Below are 22,955 nucleotides of genomic sequence, written 5' to 3'. Positions count from 1 at the left end.
GACCACACATAAGTGAATCTTAGGAAGCCCTGGTTCCTGGCGAGAAAGGGAACCTCCGTGTGATGTTAGGCTACTGCATGTGCTTAGGGCGGGGATCTTCCTCACATTTTCAAGCCCATGGTCCATCATAACCCTGTCAGTCACATTCTACGACACGTTATTGACATCTCATGTGAAGCACACAGGGACACAATCGGTCTGCATTTGATGACCAATAATTCAATTGGTAGCAGTGGTAAACCTAGCTATCCATCTGCATTAAACACTCAAAACAATATTTAAGCTGGTTTACTTATTATTGACCTAACGTTTGCGACATTGCGTAGGCTATCGTTTTCTTAAACCACATGCGAATGCTTCGCGTTGGTTTTATAAATATTTTTAAAGTCAGTAATCGCATTTAGTCTTCCAGGAGTGTAGGAAAATATTTCACTGTGTTAGATGTGCATCATGAATCAGTGACATCCAGAGGATTTACGCTACCTTCGCCACAGCTCGCGAGAGACACGCATGCGCATTGACACAAACAGCCGGTCTTTAAAAAATCCTTATGCCAACGGATGTAATCAAGGCAAAGAATAGCTATCTCTTATCTCTGGGCATACATGGTGAAATTGTAAGTATGGAGATCATAAGTTGTTTTTAAATATACAAGGTGTCTGTGGATAAAACGATATATGAGTTTGATTGTTAAAGATGGCATGTCATATTTGACAGAAATGTCTTTTCGATGGTTGTCCTGGGCGATAAAGAGATATTGGAGCTGTGCTTCATGGAGGCACTTTTGCAATGCGAGGATATGCGATGGAAATTCTGTTAGTAGATAAGGTTTTTTGTGTATGTGTGCTTTTCACAAGAGTAGAATGCGCGGTGTCTTTTTATTTTCCGCGTGTGCCCCATCTTTAAGAATGCGATTCACATTTAAAACTATAATATTCATTGTTTCGTCAATTCTGCTTCGATGAAATGATGCAGACCATATCAGGCTTTTTCTGTCCGCCAATCTAATCATCAACGTTGGCCAGTCGTTAAATGAAGGAGATGAAATACTCCGTAAATGTGTATGTCTGTGTGTTTTAAAACCGTGTTTATTATCATCAATCACGGCTCGAGCATTTCTTATGCACCGCGGCTGTGAGATCCGACTGCAGCTAGAAAGCGTGATGCGCCCCCTCCTCCTACCCCCAAATATTCCAACGTCTTCCAGCTCAGAATTTGATGCCACAAATTCTTTGGAAATAACACAGCAAGATCTAGTAAGATTAAAACAATAGATCCGTAGTCTCTTAATAATTATAATAACTCTCATTAGCATGCATTTATAAAGATAACTCAATTCAGGACCCTTTATATTTGCTTCAAATAACCTTCACTTGTTATCCATGGTTTGTTTGAGCCCCAAAGTAATGTTGTTTAAATCAGTACAGACACCAAAGCTTGAAGAAATAGAGAAAACCCACCCACATGGCAACACGTCTACATTTATTGTGCTGTTGGCTTAAGCATGTTTGCAGAATGAGAAGCACTGTAACACTGAATGTGATAATAAGCTATTTCATCAACATGCTTATGATTAAGATATGGAAGAAACTGGAATACATCAGTTATTAGATGTAAAGTTTGAACTTTAAAATAAATAAATAAAACCTAGTACTTTTCCCACACGGAAATCTAGAAAGTCTTTGCAAAAAAATGTTGCCACTGGTGCATAATTTCACGTTATGGCCAATGTTTATGTATGGGAAGTATACATGTATTCATATCAGATGCAGAGAGCATTCTGAGATAAGTATGACATAACATGTTAGGTCATGTTAGTGTTTGTGACATGTTAGGACATTTTGGTTTCTGGTCAAGTTAAAGCATGTCTTGTTCACCTAATCTATGTGCGCATTTAGTATCCTGCTTGGGTTGCCGTTCCATCCTTTTATTTTCCAGCATAGTCAGTTAATGGAAACCACTTTTGTGCATATTTGTTTGACCGGCCTCTGTTTTTTCTTTTCCGCAGCTTGTTTAAAAGCATTATTTTCTCCATTGGAAACCACAAAATGTTTAAGTGGACTTGAGGAAAATAACTTCCTTTGATATCTACACCCTACAATTGCTTGTTGAACCATTAAATCGTCCCGTTGATCTCTGTGGCTGCAGTTGTATTGGCTCCGTCTCAGTTGCATCCTGTTTCCTGCAGCCCATGGGATCAGAGCGGATGGAGATGCGAAAGAGGCAGATGTCGGTGCAGCAGGAGTCGGTGGCGGGCACCACAGCACCGGCGCAGAGCGAGCTGCCCGGCCAGGGGAACCGTGGATCCAACGCCTGCTGCTTCTGTTGGTGCTGTTGCTGCAGCTGCTCCTGGTATGAGTTTTTTTCATAATTTAAACTGCTAATGTGAGATCTTATCTAACAAGGTTAGTTTTGGGCCAGGAAATCACCTTATTATAAGACAATAACATGCATCTGACAAGACTGTTACTTCTGTTTACTCCAGTAAATGCACCTGGAATATGGCTCATATATGATTTAAATGCTATTTTTGCTCATTGTGCATGTATGTAGTATGATGCAATTTTCACTGAGGTGTAAGAGATCCCAAGACATCTGCTTTGCAAATCAGCAGAACTCATGGCATCCTGGCTGTGAGCTTATAATGAGCACCAGTAACAGTGCTTAACTGAATATTGAGCAAGTGAAAGCTACTCCAAAGCTTCCTAATGCTGGCTGTTAGGTGTCTTGGGATCATGATATGTTTACTACCTTGCAGTCTCACTGTTAGGAATGAAGACAGAGACGAGAGGAACCGGAGAGCCTCGTATGATTTTAAAACCGAGGAGAATACAGACTTCGAGGAAAGGTCAGTCATTCCTGCTTTTTATTGGAAGAGGTTTAGTAAAACTACAAAATAAATGTATCTTACACTTTATTTTTATGTTAAAAAACTCAACAAAAAAACGGACATCTTTGATAGCGACAATGTTGTTAAATGGGTGTAATTTGATATTTATCTGTAAAAAAAAATACAAGCATTTTCTGTTAAATATTAAAAAAAATTGAAACCAAAAAGGCTTTTATAGCTTCATAATCCAAATTGTTTACCAAGTTGCTTTTTGGATTTTTATTTATAATATTTTATTATTTTATATTTTATTTCTGTGAGATGCAAGTTCTGTGAAATTATACCTAAAATATTCTTTATTTTTATTTTAATTGATTATTATAGTTCAGCGAAATGCAACTTTCCTAGAAATTACATCTAAAATATTCTTTATTTTTATTTACATGTTCTTCAAGATGTAACTTTCTGAGAAATAAAGAGAAATATATACACCTAAAATATTCTTCTTTTTTTTTAAATGAATTACTATAATTCTACAAGATTCAAACTTTCTGAGAAATAACACCTAAAAAATGATTTAATTTAATTTAAACTGATTACTATAGTTCAGCGAAATCAGTGTTGCCAGATTAGAAATGTCGAAGTATCGTACCAAAACCTAAAAATTATCGTTTTTTGAGAAAAATTATCGTACACGAACCAAACGCATAAAATATAGCTATTTTCCAACAATTTTATTTTCCAAATAATTTTACAGCCAATTTAAACAAGCTGTGTAATACGCTCACACTAACTGGAGGAAGTCTGGCTACTTAACTTTTTTTTTTTGCCAAAGTGCAAAAGATATGCCGACAGTCCACATTTTGAAGTAGAAAATTGTAATTGAACATAATTAAAATTGCAGTGTATTGTAAAAAAAATTGTAGTGCAAAACTGTAGTGTAGTGTTGACGTGCGGGCGACACCGTGTGTGTGTGTGTGTGTGTGTGTACGTGCTTGCAGGCAGGCGAGCCTGCAAAATGATTCGGGGTCAGAGAGAGTGTGTGTTTGGACGAACGACTGAAAACTCTGAAATTATCGTACATTATGGGATTTTTTTCATTATTGATCGTACATCGTACAGAGGTCAAAATTATCGTACAAATACGATAATTATCGTACATCTGGCAACACTGAGCGAAATACAACTTTCCAAGAAATTACATCTAAAATATTCTTTATTTTTATTTACATGTTCTTCAAGATGTAACTTTCTGAGAAATAAAGAGAAATATATACACCTAAAATATTCTTTATTTTTATTTAAATGAATTAATATAGTTCTACAAGATTCAAACTTTCCGAGAAATTAAACCTAAAACATTATTTTATTTTATTTGAATTAATTACTATAGTTCTAAGATGCAACTTTCAGAGAAATTACACCTAAAATATTCTTTATTTTTATTTAAATAAATTACTACAGTTCGGCAAGATGCAACTGTCTGAGAAATTAAACCTAAAGTTCTCTTTATTTTTTTAAAAGTTATTACTTTAGTTCTGCAACATACAACTTTCTGAGAAATTACACCTAAAAATATTTGTATTACATGAGTATTTCCTAAGAGAAAACATCAAGAAGAGAGCAAAAACTGTTACTGAGACATTTGTTGCCAAAACTGACTAAGACTTCTCTGTTTTTTGGCAGTCCGAAACCGACTGCGGAGGAGATACACTTGTGGGGGCAATCCTTCGACAAACTAATGCAATGCCCCACTGGAAGAAGTGCCTTCCGGCAGTTTCTGCGCACCGAGTTCAGTGAGGAAAACATGCTCTTCTGGTTGGCCTGCGAGGAATTTACTAAGGAAACCAATAAAAGCTCCATCGAGGAGAAGGCGCGGATAATTTATGAAGACTACATTTCTATTCTCTCACCCAAAGAGGTGTGTGAATGCATCAACACGTGTAGGAAGAGCCTAATCACATTTCCTGTATAATCAGAATGATTCATTTTTGTGTGCTTTTTTTCAGGTGAGCCTCGACTCTAGAGTTCGAGAGGTTATAAACAGGAATATGTTGGAGCCAACATCCCACACGTTTGACGACGCCCAGCTCCAGATATACACTCTAATGCAAAGAGACTCGTATCCGCGATTCATGAACTCCCCAGCCTACAAAAACATGCTTCAGACAGTCACTGAGCTGTCAGTGGAATCATAGATCTCTGTGATCCCGGTTAAATCCCCTATCTTTTGTTTGTTAGCTTTTCTTGTGTAGAATATGTTTAAAAGGACCTCAGCGTGGGTCCTTGCAGGGATTTTACTGCTATATCGATCTGTACCTGAAAAAAGACGCTCAGGTCTCCAGGTCACTGGATAAAAAAAATAAATAAATAAAAGTCTCAAATTTCCTGAGGGCTCAACACCACAAGTACTGCTACAGATCAGCATAGCAAAAGATGCTCCAAAGGATTACCAGTGCGTTTCGATGTTTTTAAGAAAACAGTCTATTTGATTTGTTTTAAAGTTTTTATTTATTCTTTCGAATTCTTTTTTTGTATCAATGTTTGAAGGAAGATGTGATACAAATTGTGGGCTATAGACAGTATATACAGTAGATATATTTATGAATTTGTATTACATTTGTTGTGTTACAATATTTAAAGAAAAGGGAATTATGGGTAACAAGTATTGCCCGTTAATGAAAATGCGTATGAGAATCAAAGCTCAAGTCAAGGCAACACTTCGGCTCTACTCACGGGATACCCTGTTGTACACAGTATTGTTTCAGCTACTTTTCTAACTACTCCCTGTTATAATGACTTGGCATCTCCAATGAGAAATCATCATTATCAGAAAAATTATTCATATTAAATAAAGTGATAATTATTATAAGGGGGAAATATATTAAATGAAATGTACAAATGTCATGGATAAGAAAAAGATAATATCATAATAGATATTAAAAAATCAGTATTTAAAATCAAATAGCATATCTCAGACAGCTTAATATTATTATTTGCTCTGCTTTTTGTACTGCTAGAAAATATCAAGAATTTATTTACAGAAATATTATTTACCCATAAGTGTTTTTGTGTATCATTGCATTAATTTATTCCCATGCTGCGCCCAAAACGAGCAGCTAAGAAATGGTTGGACATGTCAAGTATTCCTTGCATGTACTCAACTCATTTGTGTACAGTATCTAGAGGTAGTCATATTTTTACGAATGACCTCTAATAGAAGAGATTTAACATTCAGGCATTTTACTACAGAATCAAATGTGTTTTAGATCTAAACATGTGTCCTGAATGGAAAGGTGCAGGTTTTATTGTTAGGACCCTCATAAGTAGATGACACCAAAGCAGCCAAGTCCAGTAAAACTGTGTGATTAGTTTTCTCTCCAATACAACTGACTAGAATTGGAGCTGCCAAGTTTTTACTTTTAGTTCTGTGAATTACTTTGTTGCCTGACTTTCATGTCGCTCAAAGACAAGATCCTCACTCGGGGAAGTGCCTTGACATTCAATTTTGTGGCATCTCTTTTTTGGCAATAGTTGATTTAAACTCTTGCCACACACAGTACTCTGGGCCTTTGATCAATTCATGAGATGACTTGTCCTGCACCATTGGTTTTGTCAAGTGCTGAAGTCGCACATCTAAGGAAGTATTTCTGTTTGTCGGTTAGTCCGGGACAATTCATTAAGATTGTTGATCTGAGTCCAGATGTACATTTACCAACATGTATTTCATGGTGGTGCTTCTACTTGTCTTAGACTAACTTAATATGAAATGTGCAATTGATACGTGCAATTTGAGCTAATGGATTCACCACATAGATCAACCTCAAACACAATCTAAACCAATGGTTTGGAGTTATACTGCCTATAAATCTTTCTTTCTTTCTCTCTTTTTTGTTGTTGTTCTGTAAAGTATACAAAAAAGTGTTATTTTCCAATCAGTTTACATAACGATTATAATACTTTTTTGATTAATAATATGTGAATGTTTACAGTAATCAGATTTTTTTTTTTTTTCTGTTTTATTGAATTGAGAAAAATAATGATTTGTGGGCATTTGGAATCTTTAAGATACAATAAAGCACAATAATTTTAAAACGCGTGGTTGTTGTCAAAGCTGCGGAATAGCAGATTGAAGTATATGCCTTATATGAACTTGTGGGATCATGGGAACTCAGGTTCGAATCCATCTGGGGTCTCTCACCCCTACTCATAGGCCCGGTTTTACAGACAAGGATTAGGCCTTAGTTCAATAGGAGGACATTTAAGTAGCTTAAATAAACGTGCCTGAGAGAAAAAAAAAAAAAACATTACTGTTGTGCATCTTGCGACAAATCGAAGGCATTGACATATTTTAAGGTATGTCAGTGCAAGTTACTTTCATTTAAAACAGCTCAAACATGCATTTTAGTCTGGGACTAGTTTAAGCCTTGTCTGTGAAACTGACCAATATTGATCAATAAATATTTGTTTATGTTAAATGTTAACACTTTACAGTAAGGTTTCATTAGTTAGTTAAATTGAACTAAGAATAAACAATATTTCCACAGTACTTATTATTCTTTGTTAATGTTAATTTCAACATTTACTAATACATTATTAAACCAATTTTTAAAGTAAAAGTACAGAAGTACTCGTTTTTAAAAGTACCTAAGTATCTAAAGTAAAAAGTAAATGTCAATGCATTGTTTTATTATTGTTGCATTGTTGTATGTAATACCCTGGAAATCCAGAGTTCTCACGAGAGCACAAGTTGAATTTGCTCATTAATCTTTCAGATTTAGGTCTGGATTTCCAGGCTATGTAATACTTACCTTATGCCTCTGAATCTATCCCTGCCTACCTACCTACCCTCATATCAATATCAAATTTATTTCTAGAACACAGTTCCAGTAGTGGGATTGAATGTGAGATTGAATAAGTGCACTCAATAACGTCCACAATGGTTTCGGACACCCAAATGGCTGTTCCCTCAAATAGAGCCCTATTTAAAGTTTTTTTGGCTTTTAGTATGAATATGTTAGCCTTACTGTTATCTATAAGCTAGTGTGTTCCAAAACAATGACAAAATTCGCATTTAGAAGACTAAACCCAACGCTGAAAATGAAAACCAGGTTAATGTCAGAATCCAACATCAGATTGACGTTAATCTCCAACGTTGGACAGATGTTGTATTGTGGTTGAAAATGAAAATCGGGTTGACGTAAGAAACCAACATCAGTCAGGTTCTGACGTCAACCCGACTTTCATTTCCAACCGAAATCCGACGTCGGGTTCATACATCAATCCGACATTCTGACGTCAACAATATGTCGGATGCTGACGTCAATCAGACATCGGGGTCTGACGTCAACCCGACTTTCATTTCCAACCAAAATGCAACCCCTGCAACCAAAATCATCCCCTGACTGACATTTCTAATTTCTACGCAAGGACCTTGACAGAAATGTAGTGGAGTAAAAAGTACGATATTTGTCTTTCAGATGAAGTGAAGTTAAAGTAAAAAGTTTCCAGAAAAAATAATACTCAAGTAAAGTACAGATACTCAAAAAGTGTACTTAAAGGTCCCATGACATGAACATTTCACTTTATGACTTTTTTTAACATTATTATGAGTTCCCCTAGCCTGCCTATGGTCCCCCAGTGGCTAGACATTTTGATAGGTGTAAACCAAGCACTGGGTATTTTTGAGAAAATGAAAGCTCAGATGGGCGAATCTAGAATCTTCCCTTTATGTTGTCATAAGGGGAAAGGTCACCTCCCCTTTCTATTCTTTGCCCGCAAAGAGAATTTGGCCGCCCATGAGAAAATGAGCTGCACGAGCGCGATATTGTTTTTTCAATATCGAAAAAATATTTCGAGAGAGACATCATGGCTTGCAAACGAGCGAAGCATGGCAGTTGCTCAGTGTTTGGATGTACAAATTAACACAAAAGTATTTTTTTTGTTCCTTCATCCGAGCCTCTGAAGAACCAGTGGGTTATGTGAATTTCAGATGTGTAATTGTTCAAGTTCAGACAGATAATCTTTCTCTCAAAATCGTTCAATACTGTTTATGCATCAGTAAATCAAGCCAGTGACTAAAATATCAACTTCACATCGTTTCTCTTGGTAGGATGAAAATAATCTTATTTAAACTGTGGTTAAAATATATACAGAAAGCGATCAAAGAACAATCCCTTTCCAATCGCCCAAACTGTCAATCACATAGCGCAAGTTTATCTGGACCCTTGCCAAAACTCGTTATGAAATCAATTACACTGTTAGGCTGCACAACGAAGCTCTTACTGTACTTACCTCATGTTTGCATTGGTGAAATCATTAGTGAGATTGCAGAAACTGCGTTGCAATGATAAGATCTTCATTCACACGATCAACAGGCTGTCATCTGCTCAATGCTCATCACTGCAACCTTTTATGTGATGGGAACAGATCTAAATACTTTTTTTTTAAAACTCACGATTCGTTAATCTCGATAGCTGTAATAGTAAAAATGTATAATAGCTGTCATAGTAAAAGTATTCGAGAGAGTTCCACATGTAATGCTAGCTATTTCATATGCAAGCATGTCAGCCAATCACAGCAGTGGGCGTTTACACTGAAGTCTCCCAGCAGACACGCCCCTTCAAACAGAGTGTTCTAATCAGAGGCTAAAATCAGGCTAGGAAAAATGCCTTTTATTTCTAAATTATTACAATTTTTATCTTAAAAACATACTAACATTATGAGGGCACCCCAGGACACATTATAAAATAATAAAATAATCCATGTCATGAGACCTTTAAGTACAGTACTCAAGTAAATGTACTTTTTTACTGTCCACCCCTGGTTTTAACTAACGTTAACAAAGATTAACAAATACAGTAACAAATGTATTGCTCATGGTTAGTTCATGTTAGTTAACACATTAACTAATGTTAACAAATGAAACCGTATTGTAGTGTTAACCAATAAAATTATACAAAAATCCAGTGCCCTTATTTGTCCAAGAATTTTTTTTTTTTGTAAATAATCATTAAATATTTATACAATATATACATTAAATAAAGTATACAGACAATGACAGTATTTCAGGCTTTATTTGCCATTTAACATGTCAATAATTAATCAAAATGTTCAGAATATCCCCAGGGGGTTCTGTTTGGTCTCCATTTACAGTGGAGTGTAACAGTGCTGCCCACTCACTCTCTCTGCTCTGGAGAGGATGCACCTGTGAACCTTACAAAAGAGCCTAGAAGCAAGTGTCCTCGCCATTTAGCCATTTCTAAGAGCAAAGTTTGTGTATCCATAAAGAGCATTCATAATGTAAACATCTTTTCCAATTAAAGAATGGGTGAGCTGCTCTCCTTAACATCTTAAATTACTGTAAATGATGAGCAAAGATGCAGTGGTCTTAGGATGAGCTAAACCATCACCTCCTGTTTTCCATATGCACAAAAGGACGTCAAGAACAACCACCAAAGGGTTGTTTGTTATTCAGATGAGACATTGCTAATGCAAGGGGCTTGTTATGACATCAAGGCGGCAGTGGGTATTACAGCAAAATCATTTGAGAAGAGAGCGATAGAAATTCACAAAACTGAGCGATATGATCTACCATCAAATGGCAAGTACTATCCACTTTGTATTGATTGCCGACGTCATAAGCAGTGTTGGGCAAGTTACTTAAAAAAAGTAATTAGTTATAGTTACTAGTTACTTCTCACAAAAAGTAACTGCGTTAGTAACTGAATTACATCATTACAAAAGTAACTAATTACCAGGGAAAGTAACTATTGCGTTACTTAAAAAAAAGAAAAAAGTTTAAATATAAGAAATTTCTTGGATACCCCCAATATGAAATGTTAAATGAATTAAATTGACACTAAATAGAACATCTTATTATTATAAAACATTGTACACTAATCTACACTATTTTAATGTTGCTGTGGGACAATGTGAGAGACACCTATTAACTTAAATATTAAAATATTATCATTACTAATTACTATAGTGCAACAATAAAACAATAGATGGTTTAGAACTTTTAATATTTATTGCACAGACCACAACTGGCCAACAAATAAGTCTAAAAATAAATTATGCTTCTTAAGAAATGTACCAAAAATAAATAAATAGTAGCCTAATAAAAATATACATATACACATACACTAGTGCATATAATTAAAATGATAAAACTCACACACCTTTACAACTGGTAGACATTCTGTATAGCGAAACCTAGTATTTAGTAAAATAGCTAGTAAAGTAAAATAACCTAGTAAAATAGCCTAGTATTTTCTTCCTCACAATAGTAAGTTTAACAAAAAGTGCTTTCAATATAATACTGAACAATGTATCAACATAAATAATAATAATACAATATAATCTTTTGGGGGTTTCTTTTTATAACCTACAGAGAACGTCATCATCAGAGGTTATTTTAGCCAAATTCTAGTCGTGTTTGCCGCACGTGCTCACAACCGTCAAACAAATATGTTTGAATGTTCCCTGCAGGCTATTTTGGAGTTTATGTTATATAAACTAATTAAAACATTGCATATGATACCAATATGCTACAGAGATTATTCAAATGCTGATATGTGTAATTTATTTATAAATAAAGTATTTATGCTCGGACACATTCGGTCACTGTCGCGCACTGTCGAGCGCGTTCTCGGACACACTCGGTCTCTCTCGCGCACTGTCGAGCGCGTTCTCGGACACACTCGGTCTCTCTCGCACACTGTCGAGCGCGTTCTCGGACACACTCGGTCTCTCTCGCACACTGTCGAGCGCGTTCTCGGACACACTCGGTCTCTCTCGTGCACTGTCGAGCACGCTCGCGGCATTCGCCTCGTTTTTGTCGAGTCCCGCGCCTCATAAACACTCACACACCAGAGAAAAAACTTCGCAGCTCCTATGGCTGAGAGAGAGCCTACTCGGATGAAAACCGCTTCAGTGAGCTCAATTAAAGTAACGCCGCATTTTTATTGACAGTAACGGTAACGGCGTTGTAATGGAGGAAGCACTAATTAGTTAGATTACTCGTTACTGAAAAAAATAACGCCGTTAGTAACGCCGTTTATTTATAACGCCGTTATTCCCATCACTGGTCATAAGTAACATTGCAATGACTGATCAGATATGAAGCTGTTTTTTCTTTACAACACATTATCATTAATTTGTTAATGGTGAATGCAAGACTTTAACCTGCCTAGTTTTTTCTTTTGAGAAATTTTCCTCAGAAAAAAAAAAAGAGCATAAATGACCTTTACCAAACTAAATAATTTGTTAAACAAAAAATGGTAACACTTTATTTTTAGTGTCCTTATTACATAAGTTACTACGGTAATAACAATATATGATGTATAATTACATGCAACTGACCTTAAACCAAACCCCAATCTTAACCCTAACCCTATAGTAAGTACATATAGTTAATTATTATTACTCAGTACATAATGTACAATTACACTGTAACACAGACACCTTAAAATAAAGTGTAACCAAAAGCATTAGTTTTATTTACTTTTTTTAAAAGTGAAAAATTCTGTTTTCTGAAAATTCTGAAAATATTTTTTAAAGATTTGTTTTTTTGCGTTTTTACCTTTTATTATGATAGGACAGTTAATTGACAGGAAGCAAAGTTGGAGGGAGAGAGAGGGGGACGGGATCGGGAAAGGTCCACGAGCCGGTCCCAAACTCGGGACGCCTGAAGCGCAACTGTGCTATATGTTGGCGCGCTGCCCACGAGGCTATTGGCGCCTACCTGTTATCATTAAATCTTAAAAGGAAACATAAGGATCTTTACATTAAATGTAGCTGCAAAAACCTCAAAATAATAACACCCAATAAGAACCAATACGGTGACGTTAATCTAAGACTATCCATTTGCTAATAAATTATTTTTGTGAAGAGTAATAAAATAAAAAATTGACAATCGTCTCAGATGTGTAATGTGCTGTCTTGTTAAAATGATGTATAAATCACACTAGCCCTCAATCTTTAAAACATTTTACTCCTTAAAGTAAAAGCCATGTACACAGTAAAAATTTGTAGATCATGCATATAAATATGTATAATTCAAAGAGTGAGTGACAAAGAGACTCAAAAGTATCTTCCAAATAAACAAGGTAAAAAATAATAATAATTCTTGAGCCGTTACCAAAAGAAAACATACGCTAAAAGTATTTTATTTTAAAATGGGTAGGTTTGTCAAGGAAAATTAAATAGTTTTGACTGGTTTTCATAAGGGAAAAGCAAAACTATCTAAACATGAATGTTGTCAAAATGTTTATCTACGAATATAAAAAATGATGATGGTAAAAGTAAACAGAAATCCGACAACATTGATCATAGTCCAAAGGCCTACGGCCTAGCTATACGTCAAGTTAAAACACAGGACATGAGTTTGTGGACCATTATAATAAAACAAACAGTTGATGGGATCTATTGTGGCCTTTGTACATCAGGTGCGCCATTGAATTGTCATCAATGATACAGAAACGTGGTCCTGGAATTCAGCTACATCTCCAAACAAAGAGAACAACCCCCAACTTCAGCAGAACTGTGGAAATAGATTTAATAGAGACACCGTTAATTAATTACATAATGTTTGTAGGTAATATAAAGTTATCAATGGGCACAACAATAGAAAACATCAAAAGAAACGCATACCTTCCACCTATTTCCACATTCAGTGCAGAAGACGAAAGTTGTCATAGGTTCATCAGCACTTCGAGTTTGAACCTAATAAAAAAAGATTTGTGTTTATAAAATGTATTTATAAAAATCAACTACACAGATAATTATAAAACACTGTCTGGTTACCTGGGTGTATGTACACTTCTTCTTTTTGCATTTCCCGCAAGTGAACAGGTCAGTCTGGGTGCCCCCAGAAGTGGCCACCTGGTGGTCCCTGATGGCCTCTTTGGTCAGATTCTTACGCATCTCCTTCAGCTCATCGCTTGCCATTTCCTGTTGGATTTAGATTTCCACACGGTCACCTCTGAGAGAACACGTTCCTATAACTATTATAAAACGGCAAAGTGAATAGACTACCGTGTCACTGTTTACTCACCTCCGCTGTCATTTTTGCTATGCGGTCTGGGCTCACATTCCCACACAGCACGTTCCTTCTCAGGTTGGGGTTCTTTGCATCCTTAAGATTGGAGATTCGGCTTCGTACACGATTCTTGTATTTCATGTCAGTATTTTTAAACTCCGAAAAAATACGTGTAAGTTGGTCAAGGAAATGCAAGTAAAATGAAATATAAAATATAATATATATAATATGTGGAGGATTTTTATATATTAATAATCAGACTTTACACATTTCAATAGCAATAATAACTTTTAGGATGAATACTAAAAGGATATATTCTTCAATCTGAGCTCCAAGTTCATCGCAATCAGCGCCAATCGCAATGTGATCATCTATAAAAAAAATAAAATAAAAAATAAAATAAAACTTCAAACATTTAAAACCAAGAAAACTCTGAACTTTACACAATGCATGTGTGTGTGTGTGCATATATATATATATATATTTGGGGTGTAACGGTACACGTATTCGTGCCGAACCGTACGGACGTCACATGCAGTTGCACAACGAATAGTCAGTCACAGGCGATCAACACTCCAATCCAGAAGGAGGGCGCGCGCGGTTATGCAATGCTGTTTGCTACCAGTAAAAAGCGCAAAAGAAGAGATGATGATCAGTGTGTTTACATCTCTCAACCAGTGTTTCAAATGCGGAAAGATGTCAATAAAACTGCTTGAGAATATCTCGCGTAGCATTACATTTACTTCAGGCATTTAGTGTCGACAGCAGGTTCACTAGAGAAATTAACTCTAGAAAGAAGCATTTCATATATTCACTATATTAGCATATTCATTATATTTATTTAACCTGTTAGTAAATGTCTTGATTATTCAATGCATATTTAAATAAATATGAAATGAACTTGGGCTCTATATAGCTTACACAGCATTAGGCAAGAGAGATTTTTTTTTATCCTTAAGAAAATTAATAATAATTGAAATTTTTTTTTTTTTAAACATTAAATACAAAAAAAGATAAAAGAAGCAATTTTGTGTTTAGTTTACTTCCACCTGCTGTACCAAACCCGTACCGAATCGTAACTTAAAAACCGAGGTACGTACCGAACCATCATGTTTATTTACACCCCTAATAAATATATATATATCTCAATTATCATCAATCACCAATAACTATTGAATAACTGTTAATCAAAGGATTCTATGTATTTTGCACCATTCATTCAAGTCTAAATGTATGACTTATAATTCAGAAAGATATCAAAATTAGTAACAAGTCTAAATACTCTTCGCAAGACACCATATGCTAACTTAGTAAGGAGTAAATTGTGTGTGCAAAAGAATTGCCTGCCATGACTTGCCTCCTGTTTGCAAAGCACTTGACAGCATCTCTCTGCACTTGATACGGACTGAGTCAGATGTGCCTGGAGCTCGTGGGAAAGTGGCTATCAATGTGTTGGGTGTAACATCGACAGACTCGCTCTTACTGCTAGAATTACTGCTTGAGCTGAGAGAGAAGATAAGAAATAAAGAGAATAAAGAGATAGAGGAAAAATGAATAAAGAGCAAGCCAGAGTTCTATAAAGCCTTATTTAGGGCCAAAGATCAAAAGATTAATATATGATTATTTAATTTTATGATAATCTCAAGACCATTAACACAATCTTGTAGTTGGTACCTCTCTTCTCTGGGCTCCGGACTGGCTTGCGATGGTGAGACTACCGGTGTTGTGCGTTCCTTCTTTTTCTCCTCAGAATTCTTATCTGCACCAGGTTCATCTGGATGTCAAAACCACTCTTTAGTCATTTCATAAGTGCAGTGCTACAAATGATCAGAAATCATTTAAATATATCTGGGACATTGTACAAAAGGAAACCTGCAGTTGCTACCACATACAGGCAATTAGTGGTATTACAACAACAAAAACCCATAGTAACTTATATTATTGTTAAATAACTGAATGAGAAGTTTGAATTATACACAATGTACGCTTACACACTGTTATACATTATATTATACACACAAGCCCCTAAAAGTATTTGGACACATAAGCCACAGTGTATGTCATTACATTATATAACAATATCAAACCAAGTGTCATTTATTTATTTTAAATAGAACACAAATATATATATTTTTTTGTTAAATGATGTGTTAGGTTGTAAATTAAGCCATACAATATTTGGAAATTGTCTGGTTGTCAAACATTAGTAGATGATGATCATAATTTATGTGATAAAATACACTTGTTTATTTACTCACCTGTGTGAACCTCAGCGTAACTTCATACATACATACTTTCACATTAAAATGTCAAATGTTATATACCGAGCAACTTCTTCCAGGACTTGATCAAGGACTTGGCCAGTGAGGTCACTTCATCATCTGTGCTCTGTTTGCGAATGGCATTGACCGACATCCCGATCCTCGTGGACTGTTTATAAGAAAAGCAGAGGAAATCTCTCGTTACATATACTTGAGTACTGAAGCGAGAACGGCGTGCAGTAAACAAGGTAAACATACCTGCAGAAGCTCCAGGGTCATTGGTATATTCTTTAATTCCTTTAGTAAGTCCAGTGCACCAACCTAATAATAATAAAAATACGACTTACCAAAATGCACTTTAATATGATGCTTTAATAGACACAATAAAATGTATGGGAACTTTAATAACACATGCACATGTTTACGTAGACGTCAACAGTAGTCACTTTGTAGCCGAACTTTTGCGAATTATCCCCCTTTTACTCACTTCACTGCCGCGGTCTGGATAAAACCTTGCGTTCAATTGGTTTATAAAAGTATATAATAAAACAAGAGTATTTATCAAAAAAATGTATTCGATATGAAAGCAGTTGCATTACTGCCTCCCGCTGACTGACCCCGTGTATTTATCCGCGCTAACAGCGGCTAATGTTGCTAACTTTCCCGCTAAGCGTTGAGTTTCTTAACCAGTAAACTAAACCACCATATGCTGCACACACTTGAACATTAACCACTAAATCTATTCACAGGACAGTTCGCCAGTTTCGCTGTAGATTATGAAATTAGTTCTTCTTAATATGTAGCGGTTAGCTTGCTATGTATCAATGTAGCCTCGTCTAGTACGGGGCAGGGAATTCATTCATGACAAAACACCTCACCCCGTTCTTCTTCTGTGCCATTTTATCCATCTTCTTTGCAATCCGGATGATCTCTTCCTCTTCTTTTTTACCCATTATTTATGATTAGTGGCAAATATTAAATTTAAACTAAGTATATTCAAAACGTAGAACCACACAGGAACACACCACTCAACCGGCGGCGAAACCAGCACAGCTCTGGCAGGAAGGCGTTTCTATGAAAAGCCCAGACATCACTAATCAACCCATTGACTACTCATCGACGTAAAGCCCAGGCAACACTAAAGCCCATCAAATGCGAAGCGTTCTGAATTATTGAATTGCTTGAAGCTTATCATTTGAGCCACATGAAAGTTACACACATAAGTGTCTAAAATGTTAAGCACATTGCTTGTAAAACAGTCTTATTCATATGGTATCGATTTTTTGTTGAAAGCACAGTGGTGAGATCCCAGCAACCTCTATATGCAACACTAGAGTGCGCTCGTGCTTTATTTTACAATGATCAACACAGCCGCGGACAACATGACATGAAAACATGGTTTGATGTCGGATGAGGCGGTAATGGGCTCAGATTTTTCTGCCTTGCATATTGTCTTCAAGATAAGTTAGTGAGGATATATCAATCTGAATGAATTCTTTGTTGCGCAGTTTAAAGGATGTTAATGTAACTTAGTGGTTTATTTTATGTTGTGTCTTCACATGAAACACACTCAGTGGTTAAAGTGAGATTTGGCAGGTGGCAAGTGGGAACCCTCAAATTTTGTGTAGGTGCAACAGGGGAAAATGACTCACCGTGGGACAACATGAGTATTGTGGTATAGCAATACTTTTTGGGAGTGTCACTGTGGCACCAAGTATCACAATACTTATTTTCTTGATATTTTAATGGTTTTATTTTGGTTCATCTACATCTACACTGATATGATGACGATACTATGTTAAAATACACAACCTTGTTTTTTACAATGTAAATTCAAACTTAAAAATGGCTGAAGAGCCTGGATGCCAGCCGAACTTATGGTGCCTTCACGTGCTATGGAAAAGATGATATTTTCCACTCGTGAACTGGTATTTACCAGTGTGTTGTGTTCAAGTGCTTTTGTTGTCGTAATGTAGGTAAAAAAAAATTGGACTCACAGATCCAGACCTGTTATTTGGCTAAAACAATTTTAGATTGCTTAAGTCAGTAAATCATGGTGTCGCTGGCGTACACTACAGACAAAATACATTCACGTGAGTAAATTGCCTGACCGCTCATTACTAGGAGGCTCCTATTGACTGCTAGCTAGCATCTGCTCTGGGTAGGTAACACCAAACCATAACGGTATTTTTAAAACTGACACTGAGTGTTAACGCATTATATTACAATTGTTAATGACACAACATTGTATAGGCTACAAAAACTATCCGCTAACAGTTGCAAAAAACGTTTAGTTGTGTGCAATGCTTATTCACGACTCTTGCGTTGCTCTCCGCCATTTTGAAAAGGTCAAAGGTTATCTCATCTCGGCAACTCGTGCATCAAAATATTCTACGAGTTGCCCAGTGGAAAATACCACATGAGGGGGTGTTCATGTGCATTTTCCACGTCGGCTTTTGGTATTTACCATAATTACCATAGCACGTGAAGGCACCATTAGCCCTGCCCACAACATTTTTAGGTCGGGAAGTTCGGTCTGGACTTGATCCGTTGTGGAGCAATTATGCTTGAACCAGAGCTGTTCGGACCAATCAAATTGTCAGGGCGGGCTTTATACGATGATGGACAGATGATCAACGTAATCATCCACGTCACCAAAGAGCGCTTGGGTTTAATTCGTTTACAACAAAGGCCACATCAAGCGGGAAGGAAGTCGACCGGAAGTTGAAGCCGGCCGCGTGCCACCATCTTGTAGCAGAACTTCACCTGCTGTTAGCATCCCATTGACTCCCATTCATTTTGGCGTCACTTTGACAGTGAATAACTTTACATCTGAGGCGTTTGAAGACTCCATTTGTCCATTATTTATTTCTAAAGAAACACGACAATGTATAAAATGCTCCATTACCTTGTATCTTACGTTATGGCCCCGTAAAAACAGTTTTTGTAAAAGTAGGCTAACGATTGCGTCATTACCACGCGACTCTCTGTCGCACAGTAGAGAGATTACCGTATTGACGGGAGGAGAAGCTCGCGGGCAATCGGGGAGACGTGGAGGCAAAATGACAAAATAATTAATCAGAATACCTAGCAAAAGTTGCTCCTGCTCCTAGCTCATGGACACCTCCTACTCACGATCTCCGTCTCTGCAAGATTCGGAAGGGAATGATTCAGATTTCTCATGCCACAGCCACTAGAAGACAGACGGGTTGCTCACGTCACATCTACGTCGTCAAGCTCAGTTTGAGTCTGCGCGTCAGGAACGGAAGTCCTAAAAAATCGCTGAAAATGGGCTTCACTTGCCTCAATTGAGTTCCAATGAGATGACTCTGTCCATTTCTTATACTGTCTATGGGCCACATCCACACGAAGCCAGAGCTTTCCCTATCCGATTTTTTTTTTTCCCGTTCACAAAAAAAATTCCGTAAACAAGGCGTCGTCTCAAGAAATATCTGCGTACACACGAAACCACTGAAACCGACTCAAAACGATGTAGTATACATGCCAGACAAGTATGTGGCGCTGTAATTCTGCCACAGACATACACTAAAAACGGAGAAGAAGACTTAAAGCATGCGCATAAACCTTGCGCACTGTATACAACAATAATATTAGGCACAGTAGCTTCTTTCTTTCTTTTCTTTTTTCTTTTTTCTTTTTTAATCAAGAACTTTGTTGAACAATATGAAAAAACCATAAATGTAGTTGCTGTGACTTAAAGGGATAGTTCACTTTGAAATTAAATTTTGGTATGTTTTAGCTTACCTCAAGGGCATCCAAGATGTAGGTGTCTTTTTTTGCGCAGTAGTTTCAATTTTGATATTTTTAGGTCAAACCGTTCTTGTCTGTCAGTCATATAATGCAGGTCGATGGTCATTATCTCAAAACACAAGCACAGAGTCCAAATTAAAACAATTCCCCGTCGTCCAAATTAAACAATTCCCCATCGTAAGTACACATTGATGGCCTAAGACACGAAACGAGCGGTTTGTGTGAGAAAACTGACAGTATTTATATCGTTTTTACCACTTATACACAGCCACGTCGAAGTGATCTGATCTGACGTGTACGCAGATTGGTGCATAGATATATACACAAGATGTCGCCTTAAATACATTCGTTCCAATGAACTGCCGTAGACAAGGCGACATCTAGTGTGTATATATCTATGCACCAGTCTGCGCACACGTCAGATCAGATCACTCGGACATGGTTGTGTATAAGAGGTAAAAACGATATAAATACTGTTCGTTTTCTCACACAAACCGCTCGTTTCGTGTCTTAGGCCATCAATGTGTACTTACGATGGGGAATTGTTTAATTTGGACGACGGGGAATTGTTTTAATTTGGACTCTGTGCTTGTGTTTTGAGATAATGACCATCGACCTGCATTATATGACTGACAGACAAGAACGGTTTGAACTAAAAATATCAAAATTGAAACTACTGCGGAAAAAAAGACAACGACATCTTGGATGCCCTTGAGGTAAGCTAAAACATACCAAAATTTAATTTCAAAGTGAACTATCCCTTTAACGGTGTCTGACTAGTTGACACTTGGTGTGATGACATCATCGTTTCACAAAATGTACGGATTGGCCGTACACACGAAAACGAAAGGGCGGCGTTTTCAGATTTATCCACCTTGGGACCCGGTTTAAAAAAATAGCGGTTTCAGTCTCCGAAAACGCCGGATCCGTGTGGACGAAACGGCAATACGATAAAAAATGTATACGTATACAGCGAAATGCGTCTCCGTGTGGACGGGCCCAAAGATGTATGCCGCTGGAGGTTTCGCAGCTGCGTCCAAATGATCTGAGAGCGCGGGCGGGTATAGATATATACACTAGATGTCGCATTGGATACTGCGAAACCGTAGCCAATGCGACATCTAGTGTATATATCTATACCCACCCGCGCTCTCAGATCACTTGGACGCAGCTGTGTTCAAGAGGTAAAAACGAAATACTGTTCGTTTTCTCACACAAACCGCTCGTTTCGTGTCTTAGGCCATCAATGTGTACTTACGATGGGGAATTGTTTAATTTGGACGATGGGGAATTGTTTTAATTTGGACTCTGTGCATGCTCTTTGAGACAGTGACCATCGACCTGCATTATATGACTGACAGACAAGAACGGTTTGACCTAAAAATATCAAAATTGAAACTACTGCGGAAAAAAAGACACCTACATCTTGGATGCCCTTGAGGTAAGCTAAAACATACCAAAATTTAATTTCAAAGTGAACTATCCCTTTAATTCGCCCCAATGTAAAGCATATTACACTGTCTAAATCATTCCCTATCCCCTATATAGTGCACAATGTGCCATTCACCATATAGAAAATAATAATTGTGTGAACAAGTGATCTATTTTTATCCGCAGCGTCAGCATATATTCATATTGTAGGGAGCGGGACGCTTTAGATTCTGATGAGAAGCTGAAGTGCAGAGTGATGTCATCAAAATCGTTGATCTATATTGGCGGAAGTGCAGAGACTGTAAGTTTTGAAAACTTGTATCTTCTAAATGCATATTTTTTCATTGTTTTGGAGCACACTAGCTTATAGATAACCTTAAGGCTAACATATTCATACTAAATGTAAAAAAAGGGAAATATTTTTTTTTATGGGGAATATACAGTAAATGTGTTTTGTCACTCTTTGACAGTGCTTTCTTGTTACTAAATAAAAAATCCCATGTTTGTCTTACTCAGGGCCCTGCGTGTGTCCAAGCCTCTAATCCTTAGAGATCAAGACAACGTGATTCGCACATCCAGTAAATCACCTACATGAGCAAAAATATAAAAAATTGTCACGTTTAATAATGACAGCAAGAATGTAGGCTACCTTATACTGCTCTGAAACGTTACTCAAGCAGTTATAGAATAGAGTAAGAGCTTGATTAGTGAGTGAAACCGTTCTGCACAAATAAAACTGCTTGAATTTTCCCTAGAAACACTGAGCACAGCTAATCTTCACCCCATGCTGATAAGGAAATCCTATAAAACTATCAGAGACATTACAGGAAGGCATTGAGATTACTAAAAACCGCTAAGTATCACTGAACAAACATCAGTGTCTCATTATAAAACAAATTAATAAAAATAAAAGAATGAATAAGTTCGTCAGGGAAGTCATTGCAAGACTAAATTCACGCTTATTAGGCTATGCAGTTCATATCCATATCTGGTGCTGATTGATTATCATGATCCAAGATTAACATAATCCCAGATGTAACTAGTAGTGTTGCCTTGCTGTATATCAATCACAATCACAATATTCCTGCTGTGCTTCCCTAGTCACAGTTATGTTCCCACTGAGAGTCACATGCTTTACCAGCTGAGACTTCCTTTCCCTTATATTCAGCTACAGCATAAAACCTCTCTACTTCACCCCACTCTAATCCCTATTAACAGAGCCCTTAAATCTGCTTATATCTCTGCAAGAAATTAGAAACACCTTCAGCCATCTGCTGGATATCACACTCAGCAGAAAAATACTTCAGGTCTTGTTATGTTTAAGTGAAAACCTCTAAAAAAACCTTACAATTTCAATCCGGGTTGCTGGTTATACAACCAGAAGAGAGAAAAAAACAGATATTTTATAAACAGTTGAGATCAACCAAAAGGTTTACATGGAGGTTGTTGCAAGACTGAATTACAATGTTTTGTGTGATATCATTCATTATCACACTTGCTGTTATAATGATTATCAATACTTTATTGTTAGACACCTCATATGCTAAATATACAGTTAAATTATTTATATTTAGCCTACAATTAAATTACTGAAAACACAGATTATAAAAATAACAAG

General features: G+C 36.7%; 2 protein-coding genes across 4 annotated transcripts; one reads left to right on the top strand and one right to left on the bottom strand.

Annotated features, from left to right (window-relative positions):
* Positions 1–505: 505 nt before the first annotated feature.
* Positions 506–6,904, top strand: rgs20 (regulator of G protein signaling 20). Of its 3 annotated transcripts, none has more exons than XM_082172805.1 (5): positions 506–616; positions 2,189–2,352; positions 2,771–2,848; positions 4,517–4,751; positions 4,840–6,904. In XM_082172805.1, the coding sequence occupies exons 1-5, from the start codon at positions 551–553 to the stop codon at positions 5,026–5,028; spliced, it is 732 nt and encodes a 243-aa protein (XP_082028931.1). In that variant the 5' UTR covers positions 506–550; the 3' UTR covers positions 5,029–6,904. The 3 variants fall into 3 exon arrangements, with proteins under 3 accessions (XP_082028931.1, XP_082028930.1, XP_082028932.1); XM_082172804.1 differs by having other exon boundaries at positions 2,759–2,848; XM_082172806.1 differs by having other exon boundaries at positions 542–616; positions 2,149–2,352; positions 2,759–2,848.
* Positions 6,905–12,807: 5,903 nt separating this feature from the next.
* tcea1 (transcription elongation factor A (SII), 1) lies at positions 12,808–17,205 on the bottom strand. The gene is made up of 10 exons (XM_082172801.1): positions 17,014–17,205; positions 16,394–16,456; positions 16,199–16,304; positions 15,549–15,648; positions 15,232–15,377; positions 14,189–14,245; positions 13,890–14,044; positions 13,640–13,786; positions 13,487–13,558; positions 12,808–13,376 (listed from the first exon to the last, which is right to left on the bottom strand). The coding sequence occupies exons 1-10, from the start codon at positions 17,086–17,088 to the stop codon at positions 13,368–13,370; spliced, it is 930 nt and encodes a 309-aa protein (XP_082028927.1). The 5' UTR covers positions 17,089–17,205; the 3' UTR covers positions 12,808–13,367.
* Positions 17,206–22,955: the final 5,750 nt, after the last annotated feature.

Source organism: Leuciscus leuciscus, assembly GCF_965113295.1.
Source record: "Leuciscus leuciscus genome assembly, chromosome: 6".
Taxonomy (NCBI): domain Eukaryota; kingdom Metazoa; phylum Chordata; class Actinopteri; order Cypriniformes; family Leuciscidae; genus Leuciscus; species Leuciscus leuciscus.
Note: the sequence above shows the minus strand (reverse complement) of the source record. Positions and strands in the feature narration are given on the sequence as shown.